Below are 15335 nucleotides of genomic sequence, written 5' to 3'. Positions count from 1 at the left end.
GATTAAGTCCAAAGGAGTGAGAGTCCCAACACGCCCCAGCCTCTCCCGGAGGCACTGGGAGCTGAAAGGAATGGACTGAGGCCTCCAAAATCCTAGGAGAGAAAAGTATTTCCATCTAAAGCTCTACGCCCAGCTAAGCTATTAATCGAGCATTAAGGTGGAGCAAAGGTCTTTCAAGCAACTTCACGTCTCGTGGACACTTTCCCAGAAGGCCACGGGAGGAGCTGGTCCACCTAAACCAGGTGTAAAGCGAGAACCAGGGCAAAGGGAGCAGAGACAGGGGTCTCCTCTGCAGAGACACCAGGGCGAGGACGGCTGAGAGGGGGCTCGAGAGCAACCAGCCCGACCTGAGCAGGCGGAAGGAGCCCAAGCTGGATAAAACCAGCCACACACCTGAGCATCTTGAGAAGAGATACTGGCAGAGGATGGAGGAATGCTGAATTCGTGAAAAGTACCAAGAAAAAGGACAAACAAATAATACCAATAATTAATTCCAGAGAAACTGGAAGCTGGACTAGAAGGAAAGGTAATCTTTGTGTACACCAGGCCTCAGCTGTAAAAAGCTGTCTCTGGTCCTAAAAATGTAAACACTGATTACTAATCTAAACAAATTTACAGCTGTCCTGAGAGGACAGGGCGAGGGAAGCTGATGTTTTAAAAGAGGGGTGGTGGGGGCTTCCCTGGTGGCGCAGTGGTTGGGAGTCTGCCTGCTAATGCAGGGGACACGGGTTCAAGCCCTGGTCTGGGAGTATCCCACGTGCCGCGGAGCGACTGGGCCCATGAGCCACAACTGCCGAGCCTGCGCATCTGGAGCCTGTGCTCTGCAAAAAGAGAGGCCGCGATAGTGAGAGGCCCGCGCACCGCGATGAAGACTGGCCCCCGCTTGCCACAACTAGAGAAAGCCCTTGCACAGAAACGAGGATCCAACACAGCAAAAATAAATTAATTAATTAATAAACTCCTATCCCCAACATCTTCTTAAAAAAAAAAAAAGAAGAGGGGTGGTGAACAGAGCTGAATTCTCATCTTCATGGAAGACGTCACTAGATCATGCTCAAAATGTAAAAACCAAGCAGTAGTGGGATAAATGTATTACTTTAAGTTGTGGAATTAAATGCCAAATAAGGAACAGTTCACAACTGAAACTGGTTCCCTCTGGGCAAGGCAAACTGGGAAGAGGGAAGGCTAGTGCAGGGCCCTGCTGCTTCCGCTTTTTTGCTTTGTTTTGTTATTTCTTTTTTTTTTTTTTTTTTTTTTTTTTTTGCAGTACGCGGGCCTCTCACTGTTGTGGCCTCTCCCTCTCCCGTTGCGGAGCACAGGCTCTGACGCGCAGGCTCAGCGGCCATGGCTCACGGGCCCAGCCGCTCCGCGGCATGTGGGATCTTCCCGGACCGGGGCACGAACCCGTAACCCCTGCATCGGCAGGCGGACTCTCAACCACTGCGCCACCAGGGAAGCCCTGTTTTGTTATTTCTAATCAGCAATGAGAAAGTATCGCTTTAACTGTGCGTGTATATATAACTGGTGAAAGTAGTTTTTAAACGTACATACTTTTCAACCTCCTAAACAAATGAATGGATGAATGCACGTGCTCATGGTATGTATTTCATCAATTCCTAGACACACTTTTTTGCACATTTTAACATCTTTGAACGCATCCTGCATTCTCGTGGAGTGTCCCAGGCAGCAGCTGTCATGTGAGAACTTGGCTATTGTTCCTGGGGGAGCGAGATTCTTCAATATTTCAGTCACTTAAGGGCCATTTGAAGAATGAATGAGCTCTGGTTGTCATGTGCAAACTTGCAGAATTTGGGGCCAACAGCTTGAGAGAAAATCCCAGGGATAACAGTGGAGCACTTTCAAGAAATGTGGCATCAGCAATATTCTTGAGGGCACAAAAAAGGGCACTGGGTGGAAATGTGCACAGCAACAGCTCGAGTCGAAAAGACGACTTGGAATTTATTTCACTCCCATTTATCTTTCTGTGTGTGCCTGTGCACAGAACCAATACAGATTAAAGTCCGTGTTTAAATAAATCTTCAGGTTTATCAGAGCTCTACAGGTAAGTACAGAACTAAGAATCCCAGGTAATAACAGTAAGGCATTGTGCCCTCGTTTAACTTGTACTATTTTTTTTTTTTTTTTTTTTTTTTGCAGTACGCGGGCCTCTCACTGCCGTGGCCTCTCCCATTGTGGAGCACAGGCTCCGGACGCGCAGGCTCAGCGGCCATGGCTCATGGGCCCAGCCGCTCCACGGCATGTGGGATCTTCCCAGACCGGGGCACAAACCCGTGTCCCCTGCATCGGCAGGCGGACTCTCAACCATTGCGCCACCAGGGAAGCCCAACTTGTACTATTTTTTTATGTCAGTGGTAAGTAGGTATGGTGATCTTACAATCAATAACATCTTTTATGTGGTGAAATACGGTATATATAGGAATATGTATTGCAAAATTTTTCTTAATGACCCCCAAATATACATAGTGCTCTGACCACACCATGGAATATTCCATAAGCCCTAGAATGAATGAATTAGAATGATAACAGATGATGTGGGGAGATTTTCAAAAGGAGTTTGTTAAGAAAAGATACAGAAAACTAAGTATGTGATCCCATTTTAAAACAATAATAACTGGGACTTCCCTGGTGGTGCTGTGGTTAAGAATCCGCCTGCCAATGCAGGGGATGTGGGTTCGATCCCTGGTCCGGGAAGATCCCACATGTCACAGGGCAACTAAGCCCGTGGGCCACAACTACTGAGCCTGTGCTCTAGAGCCTCCCCACTGCAACTATTGAGCCCATACACCACAACTACTGAAGCCCCCGCGCCTAGAGCCCGTGCTCCGCAAGAGAAGCCACTGCAATGAGAAGCATGTGCACCGCAATGAAGAGTAGCCCCCGCTCACCGCAACTAGAGAAAGCCTGCGCGCAAGCAATGAAGACCCGACACAGCCAAAGATAAAATGAAATAAAAAAAATTTTTTTTAAACTGACTAAAAGTCTGCATGTGTACATGTTTACACAGATCTGTACAGGAGCATCTGAGCACAGAAAAACTATGGAAGGTCATGGTGGGAGCAGAATTCTAAGGTGACCCCATGATCTCTGCCCCTACGGTTACTCCCGTGATTAAGTACATGGGCAAGAGAGATTCTGCCAGTATAATTAAGGTAACTGAGCAGTTGATCTTAAGATACAGAGATTATCCAGTGGGCCCAACCTAACCATGTCAGTGACTTCAAAGCAGAGAGTGTTCTCCAGCTGGTCACAGAAGAAAAGGGTCTGAACAAGGGGTTCCCCCCTGCTCAGATGGGAGGGGCTACAGGAAAAGGAGCTGAGAGTGGGCTCTGGTCCACAGCTAGCAAGAAAAAGACAGGAAACAAAACATGGAGATTTCAGTCCTACAACCCCAAAGAACTGAATTCTGCCTTGTCAGCCAAACTTTGTGGGAAAGTTGTCTACACACAGGTTTCCTCTCTTTTCTCCTATTCACCCTTCTGTATAAGTAGGAAACATTTCAGGCATCCAAAAGGGTATGAAGAACAAAATAATGCACCCACTGCAGCCTGAAGAAATAAAGCACATTCTAGATATGGCTGAGCTTTCTCTCTCCTATCCAGAAATAACAGCTATGCTGATTTGGGGTCATAACTCCCATGTGTATATTTATATTTTTTTCCATGTATTAAGTATAGCCAAGATATTATATACATACATAGTAAATATCTCTGAAAAGTATATTTAATTTGCAATTTTTTAAAAAACTGATGAAATGGTATCATACGATATGAACACACCCACTTGCTATGTGTATCTCCAGCTCATTCGTTTTCAGTGCTGTATGGTATTCCATTGTAATATATTTAAATGGACCTATTTTTCCTGTTGATCAATGAGGAAGTCAGTCTCCAAGATGGCCCCTAGTGACCTCCTGCTTTTCGAGCCCTTTTGTAGTCTCCTGCCACCGTGAATAGAGCCCGTTTAATCACAAAGACATGGCGGAAATGGCGGTATGACTTCCACGGTCAGGTCATGAAACACACTGTGACTTGTGCCTGGCTCTCTCAGATCACGTGCTGGGGTTAAGTCAGCCGCCATGCTGTGAGGACGCTCGGTTAGCCCTATGGAGAGCTGAGGCCTCCTGCCAACAGCCAGCATCAACATGCCAGCCAACATCTCACATGTTAAATCGTCTCACATGTTAAATCATCTCGAATTCCAGAGATTCATCAAACTTGGTGCTTTTTATATACATTTCTGGTTTGGTTTTAGTTTTCATAATCAACATTCATAAGTGAATTTTGCTCATAACTTTTTATCATGTTCCCTTTCTCTGGTTGTGATATGAAGGTGAGATTTGTTGTAAAAAATGTTTCTTCTTTTTCCATTTTCTGGAATAGTCTGATGTAAAATATTGGAATAATCTTGTCACTGAATATCAGTAAGAATTGGCCTGTACAACCTTCTAGGTCTTATGTTTTTGTGATTTTACTTTGGTTTTGGTGGGGACATTTTCAAACTACTCATGCCATTTCTTTTCAAGGTTATAAGTCCATTCAGGTTTTCTATCCTTCAATGAGTCTGGGTAGGTTATCTTTTTCTACGAGATTGTCCATTTTGTCTAAGTTTTCAAATTTACTGCCATAAAGCTATCTATAAGATCCTTTAAATGAAAATTTAAAAAAAACTACTGTATTTGTAGCTATATCCCCTTTTAAATTCCTAAGATTGCTTGGGTACCATCCTTAGCTTTCCTCAACAACCTTCCTGGTTTTGACATTTTATTAGTCTTTTCAAAGAACCTACTCTTCACTTTGTTGATCCTCTGCACTGCATGTTTATTTTGTCTTTATTTTCCGCTCTGTATTATTTCCATTCTTCTCTCACTGAATTTATATCCTTTTTAACCTAGTTCTGTAGGCACACAGCTCATCAGCTGCCGGCCTTTACTCTTTTCTAGGGTGAACATTTAAAGTCATAACCCTCCTCTTCTAAATACCACATTGGCTGCATCTCACAAGTTGCATTTTCATTACTATTCAGTTCCAATTCACATTAAAGTGTCTTTTTTGATCCTGACTTATTTGGGAGCGTTTGAATGTGTAAACGTATGAGCTCTGTGTAATTCGCTCTACCATCACCTTCCAACACCCATCCTCTCCTTCTCCCATCACATAATGGTGGGGAATGGTGGTCGTGTAACCAGCTGATACAAACTATAACTTCCAGTCTCCCTCACAGGTAGGCAGGGCCTTGTGACTAAGTTCCAGTCAGTGAAAGACGAGGGAATGTCATCTTCTAGGGACTTCCAGGAAAGCTCCATAGGAGGAGGACACAGTATGCAGGGACACCTTCGGCCTCCCCCCACTTCCTTCTTTCTTCCTGCCTTAAATGAAGATATGATGGCTGTGACGGCAGCGGTCCCGCCATCATCCTGCACCTTGAGGTGACCTTGAGGATGGAAGGCGTGGACTACAATGGTGGGGCTGAAAGTGCAGAAGCCTGGGTCCCTGGGGACCAGGAAAGCTCCCGCATCAGCCCTGAACTTACTCCCTCTGTAATGTGAAAGAAAATCACCCTGTATCGGGTTCAGTAATTGTTATCTGGCCAAATGCAATTCCTAACCAATAAAGAGGTCTTTAAGATATCACTTTGACGGGGCTTCCCTGGTGGCGCAGTGGTTGAGAGTCCGCCTGCCGATGCAGGGGACACGGGTTCGTGCCCCGGTCCGGGAAGATCCCACGTGCCGCGGAGCGGCTGGGCCCGTGAGCCATGGCCGCTGAGCCTGCGCATCCGGAGCCTGTGCTCCGCAACGGGAGAGGCCACAGCAGTGAGAGGCCCGCGTACAGAAAAAAAAAAAAGATATCACTTTGATGTTGGTTTCTTAATTACAAAATACTTCACACACAGACACACACACACACACGAAAGCATTTACAACTGAGACTAATAATAAAATGAACACCATTTCCTCCGCCACCCAACCTGCGAAAAGGAGAACATTTCCAGTCTGCATTCTTGCAGCCGCACCTCCCCTGCTTCTCCCCACCTCTCACCCTTGCTATTCTGAATTTTATTTCACATTCCCTTGTTTTTCCTTTATAGTTATACCTCACATTTTTGTCACCCTAAATTATACTGCCCTATTTTGTTTTTAAAACCTTATGTAGATTGTGCCACACTGTGTATTTTTCTGTGATTGTCTCTTTCCCCTCAACATTATGAGACACACCTACCTTGATGCATGAAGCTTTGGTCCATTTAATCTCACAGCTTTACGTTGTTTGCTGCATGAATACACACTCTCTCTCCACTTCCCGTTTAGGGGTATGTGGGTCATTTCGAGCTTCAGGCTATTACAAAATGCTGCTGCAAACACTCCCCTACTCGTCTCCTGGTGACCCGTGGGACGGTCTTTCTAGGAAAGTGCTTCCTGATTTTTCTGATACCATGGCATATGCGGGAAACGATGACATCCCCATGGCACACTAGAGGTAAACTAGAGGGTGTGTAGGGTTCTGGACACGGCCACAGCGGTGACCCACAAACGCTGGCCACCTCAAGGGGTAAAGAGACTGGTAAGGTTAAACCCACCAGTGCCCTACAGTGCGGGAGTGGAGCCCCCGGAACAGAAGGAATGGAGCACAGGGCGCTGGCACGTCGGCCACACTAGACAACACCCACCTTCCCCCGAAGGGACCAGACAGCGCGTACTCCCCCTCCTCCTCGCCAAACCTGAATATCGTTAGGCTTCGTTTTTGTAAAAGAAAAATAGCTCTGTGGTCTTCAATCCTATTTTCCTAACAAGATTGAGCACCTTTCCATGTTTATTGTCCATTCTTAGTTCCTCTTCTGTGAAATACCTACGCATCTCTTTTGCCAGTTTATTGGGTTGTTTCATCTTTTCAAATAGACTTTTTTCTTCATCCTTAATATAGCCTGGATAGTAATCATTTGTTTTATATATTATGAAACCTCCCTGCTTACAGCCTGTTTTTCAATTTTCACTGTTCATTACTCAATACAATTAAGAGATTCTGTTCATCAGTCTCTTCATGGTGTGAGCTTTTCTGTGTCTTCTTTAGGAAATCCTTCTCTGTGCTGTTTGTCATTGTTCCTAACTTACTGTTCTGCATTCAGAGAACATGTTCTATGAATCAGATAACTTGAACTAGGTTGAGTCTTACTTTCTGGATCTAGCATGAGGTTTTTTTTTTTTTTTTTTTTTTTACACGTCCAAGTGCTTGAGAATAACATGCATTTTCTAATTGTTGAGTGGAAGTTTCTATAACAAATGCCGGCTGGGGGGAATGGGTGACAAATCCAGCCCTGGCCATCTGTTTACATATTGTCCAGGGCTGCTTTCAGTCTACAAAGGCACAGTTTGTATAGCCTCACAAAGCTGAAAATATTTCCTATCCGGCCCTTTACAGGAAAAGTCTGCCAAGCCCTGTTGTTGTGTTCAAAACTGTTTCCCTTCTACTTTTTGTCTGCTTAGTATCAATTAATGAAAAGAGTCGTTTAAAAATCTTCTGTGACAATGACACCTTTGGCAATTTCTGTTAATCTTTGCTTTATGTTGAGGCTATTTTACTAGGTGCAAAAGGAATTAAATCGGTCCCTTTTCCTGCTGCACTATTTCTTCTCTCATTAATGCAGTGGTCCCTTTTGTCCCTGGTAATTATTTTTGCTTTGAAATGTTTGGATAACATTGTTACTGTAACAGCTTTTCATTGGCCTTTTTTCCATTCTTTATGTCTTACGTTTTTGGGTGTGTCTCTCGTAAATAAAATAGCGTACAGCTGGACTTAGTTTTTCCATGGACTCTTGACAATCTCCACATTTTACTCAGGAAGTTTAGTCCATTTATTATGTATATAGTGACAGATATATTTCGTTTCATTTCCACCACCTTAGACTGTATTTTCTTTCTACACCATTTTCTCTATGCTTCCCACCTCCCCCCCCCACACCTCTTTCCTGCCTTCTTTTGGATTAAGATTTTTTAACTCCATTTTTTTGTACCACTATTGATATGAAGTTTTAACCTTTTCATGTTTTTTCCCTATTATAACATGAATTCTAGACTTCAGGTAAGTTGTAATGGTCATTGGTGACTTTACCCACCAGAACAACAGTAAGAACATCTGAACTGTTATCATCAGATTTATACCCCTCTGCTTGCTTCTTTCTTATTTTTATTGTGTTTTTTAATGGAGAAATACATCATCTGTTTTCAAAATAGTGCTTGAAAAATACAAGGAGTACAGATACTATAAAACAAAGCAAACTCCAGTCATGAGATACTATGCACACCATATGAAAAAAATAGTCTGATATTCAGGTAACGAAAACTAGAATTAAAAAGCTCCAACTTTCCAGCTTGGTAAAACAAGTAGAGTTACACGAAACATTTGATAAACTAACTTTTCCCCAATGTGTGAACAAAATGACAAGACTAAATTTGTGCGTGGCAATTTCAATGACACAATAGCTATTCAAAATACACAGGTACTGCACACACTTCACCTGATTTTATTGTGGTGGAAGGGGACTGCACAGGTAGTGGGAACACTGTGTATTAGGCGTCAGAAGGTCATGGTGAACAGAAAGTCTCAATTACTGCACAGCCCACAATGGAAATGACTATATTCCAACTTTGGGGGAAATTATTTAAAAGGATAGGGAAAGGGTTTAAGAAGCTGCAGTTTAACATGAAAAACGCACATGTGGTAGAAAGGAACACTGTTGGGGGATAGGAAGAATCAGCATCAGGCTATTTGGAAAACCTGTTAGGTTTGCTGCGTCCAGATTAAGAAAGACTAAGTTTTCATTCACCTACAACTGTTGAGAAACATGAATGTTCTGCTGCTTAATTATGAGCTGTCTTTTTTTTTTAAAGAAAGGTTATTATTCCGAATCTTTTGCAGGATAAAACAAAGAGTAGAAAGCTGACTAGATGTCAAGTGCTTGCTAGAAATTTCTAATGTTTCTACATGTCAATTTTACTGATGAATTTTAGGAAGTCATTTACAAATAAAAATTGGTTTAAAATTCTGGAGAAAATGCTTTTTTGCTTACACGTTTAAATAAGAAATTAACTTTACTATAAGCAGGTATTCTGTGGAGTATACAAATCTTCTCTTATGTGGAGACCAAATGGCCATCCAAGATGGATAACATGCTTCACAGGAATTACTTTCAGTAAAGCTTTACTAAAATATTAGCCATGTGGCCACAGGACTGTTGGTTTCACATCATGGTTAAGAAAATACTAGCATACTGAGTTTTCTGTGAAACGATATACAAGCATACCTTGTGCACACAAGCAAAGAGAAGGCGGCGGGGGCAGGGGACACAAAAAGCTTTTTTTCTTTTAGGGCAAATGATTAAGGACAAGAGAATATGGAGCTTTGTTAGCTCAAGACAGTATCTGCTGTTTGATGGCTGATTGTATGCACTCTGAAACAGTTCTTCACATAAAACCAATCACTTCTTGATCCTGTCCCATCAAAACCAAACACTTACTAATTACTGTTTCAATGCCAAATATATACCCTAAGAGTTGACATTTCATTTTAAAGGGTTACAGCTATCTCACAGGGACTGAGCTAGATGTACTTTATGCTTTTTCTGAAGTACAGTACACCACTGCACAATGATAACCAATCTGAAGATTAATAATGAAGAACACCCTTCAGGAAAAAACTGAAATTCATCAAGCTGAAAAATCTAAAATTTGTTCTACTGTCTAATAAAAATATAAAGTGCATCATCAGCATAAGGAATTCTGATACCAGTTTGTACTGCAAACTTTCCCCAACAATGCATCAAACATCAATCCAGTCCCAATGTCAGTCATGGGTACAAACATAGCTGGAGGGTTTTTTTCTCTCTTTTTCCTCTTTAAGGGCAGGAGTCCTTTGAAATAGTTAGCGTTTAACTGTGGCTGACACATAAATAATCTGACACATTAATTAACAGTACTTCTGGCTTTAAATACTAACCTGGACTTCTGATCAAGATAAGCCCAATAAAGGAAGTCATCAAATAAGCCTAACAAAGCTATTTTGAACCATATCTAGTTTGGTACCCTTCATTCTTCTCCTTCAGCATTTGAAGGCAGCAGGCTGAGTTGGCAGATACTGTTTACAGACCCTTGAGGTTGTTTTTCTCAGTTCAATCTGTTTTACTGAATTCTTGATAATAGGAATAAGATTTGCAGGGATACTGGGAAGGTCTGCACTGGATGTTCCCCATGAGGCCAACAGAGAAGCTGCTGTCTGAATAGTTTCCAATTGAGTCGCACCTGTCTGTTTATGAGAGTGTTCCTTTTCCGTTTTGGTTTCCTTGGTCCTTTCTTCTTTGTGAAGTGACAATGTCCTCTAGACTCCTATGATAGGATTAGCTATGTTTGCTGCTGCGCTCCCTGAAGGCCTGGGTGGATGGTTGACCAGACGTGTTGAGGAAACAACTCTGGTGACCATGGGCTTCGGTGGTGGAGAAATAGTTGGTTGTGGGGCAGTCTGAGGGATGCTTTCGCTGGACGTGCCCCCTGGGCTGTCACTGGGATTTGCTTGTTGCAAGGAAACCTCAGGAACCTGTACGCTGGTCACAGATGCTGCCATCATAGCCGGGGCAGAAATGCTTCTGCCCTGAGCGCTGCCAGTCACTGGGCCAGTCTTCATAGAGCCAGGAAGTGAAGACACAGACGTGCTGTCTTCACTGTCTACAGACAAGTCAAGGCTGCCGTCATCCAAAGCTGTCAACCTGACACCTTCCATCGAGTGTGTTTTCTTTTTCTGAAGCACGTGATTAGGTAGTAGTTGATGAAGTTCCTTTTTTCTCAAATGCATTGCAGCAATTTTCATGTCCATCTCAAACATCTTACTATTTATCGCTTGCCTATAAACTGTATCCGTGAAAGACTGGATATCATAGGTGAGATCAATACTGAGAATGTCAGAGTTTTCTGGCTTTTTTAACACTAACCCAATCACCCACATTGTACGAAATTCTTCCCTGTCAGGATTTTCCTTGGGTGCTGGAAACGACTGAGGATTCACATGTGCCAGTGTAATAAATTCATTCTTCTCCAAGCTTCCAACCAGGATTCGGATTTTTGATTCCACCAAGCCCACCCATTCTAGATGTTGTTTTTCTGTTGGCGCGCTTGCTAGAAGTACAATATAATGCTTGTACTTTTGAAAGAAGCTGGGAGCTTCAAAAAGTTTGGACCACTCTGCCTTACTCAGCAAAATCTCATGTGTAATAGCAAGCCCTTGCTTAAACTCCTCAATCATCACCATCCTTGTTGAAACAGACACGTTGTACGTGGAGTTCTGCTGCGGATAGGCTGGTGTAATTATAGGCATGAGATGGTACCTATCGCTGGGATTTACTCTTGGGTCCCAGACAGGCAAATTAAGATTCCGTTCTTCAGGCTCTTTCAGTAGCACTGGATTTGGCCATTCCCATTCAGAAAACACCAAGAAAAATTTACGTACAAGAGTTGATGCTATTGCATTTGGATAAAGCTGGCAAGTTCTTGCTACTAGCATCGCCCAGGAAACACCTCCTAGGAAACCTAATATATTGGAATAGATATTGTGGCATTTGGCCCACAACTTGATGGCTCTCAGAGTTAATCTGAAGTTGTCAATGTTTGGTACTAGATGTAAAATCTCATCGGTTACCCGGCAACCATTAAGACTTCTTATGCATCTAATATCTAAATTTCTAAGCAGACTGTCATCTCTTAGGTCCAAATCTTCCGGAATAGTCTGCAGTGCTAACCTTGCAAACAAAATATCAATCTCTATCCCATCAAAACACAGTTTGATAACTGGTACAAATGCCTCTTCAACAGCCCTTAAATCCTTTACTTCTTCATGTAGTTTCAATTTACCATAGAAGGAGGTGAAAAAATCGCTTCGATCAACATGTCGTGGTGCCACGCACAACGCGTCAATATCTGCACCTTTCGTATGCACCCCTAATCTATAAGAACCGAATGTAAAGATTTTCCCTCCAACGTTTTCTATTACAGCTTGTGGAAGACTCTTGCTTTCACTGATTTCTCGTATCCATTCCTTTACCAGGTTATTTAATTTCTCCAAAATTAAAATCCTGCGCTCTAGTTCCTCTTCCTCTTCAAAAACCCCAAAGGGCTTCAGGGTTTCAATTAATTTCTGGGTAAGTATGCAGTCAGTCTCCCTGGGGGGTGCTAAACTGATGGGGGAGGAGATGCCATAGTGCTTGGGCGGCGGAGGGGTCTGTTGTGATCCCGGGGTGGTCACCGGAAACGGCATCATCTCTAGCGCTGGCCCCGCCACGCCGCGTCCCCCGCCACCGCGACCTCCGCGGCCGCCCGGGTCATGATCCGCTGAGGCGGGAGGGGCGGGGCTCCTACCAGCCCAGGTCCGACCCGCTCCCGCTCCGCTCCCGCCGCTTCAACCGCCTCTCCGCCGTCCCCTCGGCCCCAACATGGCGCCGCGGCCCTAGTTGCTGCGTTCTAGAACGCCCACGCACGCCACGCCGCGCGCCACGCACGCCACGCGCCTCGCGTGCCACGTATGCCACGGCGCATGCGCGCGTGCAGGGCCTCATGGGGGTTGTAGTTTCCGTGTCTCCGCCGCGGCTTCTGCCGGTGGGGGCCGGCACGGCTGCGCCCCGGGGTTCGGCCCTGTTATAACTGTTTTAGACGTTTGCCCAGACCTACCGTCCAACTCCTTGCTCGCCATTCTCTACACCTCGGGTCTCCTCCCTCTCCAGTGGCATCTTCAGGTGGCCTTTGCCCTCTGGCCCATCCTTTAGAATCCCTCTATGGCAGGGTCCGTTAGTGGGAAGCAGCTCCGTGGCATCCTCCGTGGCCCGGCGCCTGGGTGGTGGGGCAGCCAGGACTGTAACTCTGGGTTCTCGGTCCTGTTCTCTCCAGCTATGAAGGTCCCATCGGCTGACCTCTGGTTTCTGCGGTTCCGGGTGGGGAGCCTGCTGCTCGCCTGTCTTTTCTTCTCGGCGACTGTAAAAATCTCTGAAGTGTCCTGCAGCATCACCACTAGGCAGCAAGGGGTAAACTTTTCGCTTATCTTACAGAGGAAGCACTGTGATCCCTGAATCAGAAGACTGGTGCTTTTCATCCCATGCTCCCGGATGACTCTCAGGCATGTCCGTGGAGTATGTCCTCACCCCATTCTCCTGATCCTCTTCACGTGGACATGTGACAGACCTTCTCATCCTGTTCCCCGTGTCTCTCAACCCATGTTTCTGTCTGCGTGATGCCAGGTCTACCTCGTTCTCTAATTCTCTTCAGTTATATTTAGTCTGCTGTTTAAGCCATCGTTGGAGTAACCATTTACAAACTTGCATTTTTATTACTAAGAGCATTATCTTGTTCTTTTCCAAACCTTCCTTGCCTTTTGGGATGACATTCTGTTCTTCCCTCTTTTCTTTCTACCTTTTGTTTCATTAAACATTTTTAAAATACTTACTCAATATTTTATATCTAATGGTTCCAATTCCTAAGTTCTTGAGAATCTGATTCTACAGTTTGTTTTCTACTGACTCATTTCAAGAAGCATCACTTCAAGTGTCTCGTAATTTTGGATTGTTAGCTCGTCTCTGGCCAGGCTTGGGATGCCTGTGTAGATGTCCTTCCAAAGGGAATTTACTTTGTTTCTATCTGATGTCCTTGTACACTATCAAATTATGTACACAGTAATTTAATTTCTTATCCAGTGATTATCCAGATCACTTAAGTAGTGCAATTTTGGACCCCAAACACCCGAGAGGAAAGGTGATTTTCAATTCTAGGAAAGAGTAGTTTTTCCCACCCAGAGCCCAGGTCAAGAGAGATAATAACTCTTTGTCATCTCCTTTTACCAGGTAGCAGATTCTTCCTATTCCGTCTTTTCATTCAATGTGTCACCCTTTACAGTTTCCCAATATATGTGAGGGTCTCAGTCCCAACTTTCTACTTCCTAAGGTCCCAAGGCTCTGTGTCTCTTTCTTGGACAGCTATTAAACTTAAATTTCTTGGTTATAAAGACTGGCAAGAGCCTGTGGGGCAATTGTAGCTTCATAATCAGCTAAGATTCTAACGTTTCAAGGTCCTCATTTTGTTTTGTTTTTTCACCCTTAGGGATTACTTTACTTTGGGGGGATACTCAGCTGTGCATCTAAAAGGAGAATTGTTATAGTTCAGCCAGCACTTCCAGGTACTTTATATAGAAAGATCTTCGAGGATAATTAATCCCACATATTGCCAGTACCAATTTCTCAACCTATTTCAACAAGGTTTGCATGCTTAACATTCCAGCAGCACAGCTATCAGTAAGGTATTTGGTGACTTCCATGTTGCTCAATCCAATGATCTGCACCTTTTTTGACCTACAGTAGCCTCACACTGGCCTCCATGGCACCACACTCTTTTGTTGTCTTGTACATCTCTGGCTTCCCCTTGGTCTCATTTGCTCCTCCATTACTTGGCCTCTACAGTTGGAGTTCTTCCAGTTTCCATATTAAGCCCTCAACTCTTCTCATTGTATATATATTTACTACCGGGTCATCTATCAATTTTCACAGCTTAAATATCACCTATTAACAGCTTAATGTAAGTTTACTCTTCTGAGCTCCAGATCCACATCATCTGACATCCCATCTGCCACCTCCGTTTGGATGTCTCAAACTTAACAGTCTAAAGAGAACTCTTACTCTTCCCTCCATAACGTGTTTCTCTCTTGGTGGTCACCACTTTGGTAAATGGCATCTCCATCTACCCAACTGCTCATATCAGAAACCTGGGAGTCATTCTTGACACACACACCCCCTCTTTCTCATCTTCAACATCTAGTTCATTTACAAATATGGATGATTCTACCTCCAGAATACATTTGGGATTCATCAACTTCTCTCTACCTGCTTCCTCATAACTCTAGTCCAAGCTACCATCAATTTTCACCTAGACTCCTACAATAAATTAATCTATTACTGACTTTTCAAAGTATTTTTTACCCAATAGCCACAGCGGTCTTTTAACCCCTTCAGTGGCCTCTCATTAGTCTAAAGCACAAAATACCTAACAACCCCTGACCATCTCTCCAGCTTCACCTCCCACAATTTCCCCCACCCTCCAGCCACATCGCCTTTCGGTGCCTTGCATTTATTTCATTCCCTCTCATCTCTGGGTCTTTGCACAATGCTGTTCCCTCTGCCCAGAAAGCTCTTCCTGCCCCACTTACTGTCTGCTACTCTTCACCTGCTTAGTTTTGTCAACTTTGAGATTGGCTTAAATTTCATCTCCTCACAGAGAATTTCCCCAACCTCCCTCCTAAATT

The 15335-nt window shown here is 43.9% G+C and overlaps 2 protein-coding genes across 2 annotated transcripts in view; both read right to left on the bottom strand.

Annotated features, from left to right (window-relative positions):
- RADIL (Rap associating with DIL domain) overlaps positions 1-15335 on the bottom strand; it is a gene marked incomplete at its 5' end in the record, with an annotated part of 118792 nt that overhangs the window by 35533 nt on the left and 67924 nt on the right.
- On the bottom strand, positions 8209-12504 carry PAPOLB (poly(A) polymerase beta). The gene has a single exon (XM_081257483.1). It carries the CDS (start codon positions 12312-12314, stop codon positions 10386-10388), a length of 1929 nt encoding a protein of 642 aa, XP_081113609.1. The 5' UTR covers positions 12315-12504; the 3' UTR covers positions 8209-10385.

Source organism: Mesoplodon bidens (genome assembly GCF_964165515.1).
Source record: "Mesoplodon bidens genome assembly, chromosome: 15".
Lineage (NCBI taxonomy): Eukaryota > Metazoa > Chordata > Mammalia > Artiodactyla > Ziphiidae > Mesoplodon > Mesoplodon bidens.
Note: the sequence above shows the minus strand (reverse complement) of the source record. Positions and strands in the feature narration are given on the sequence as shown.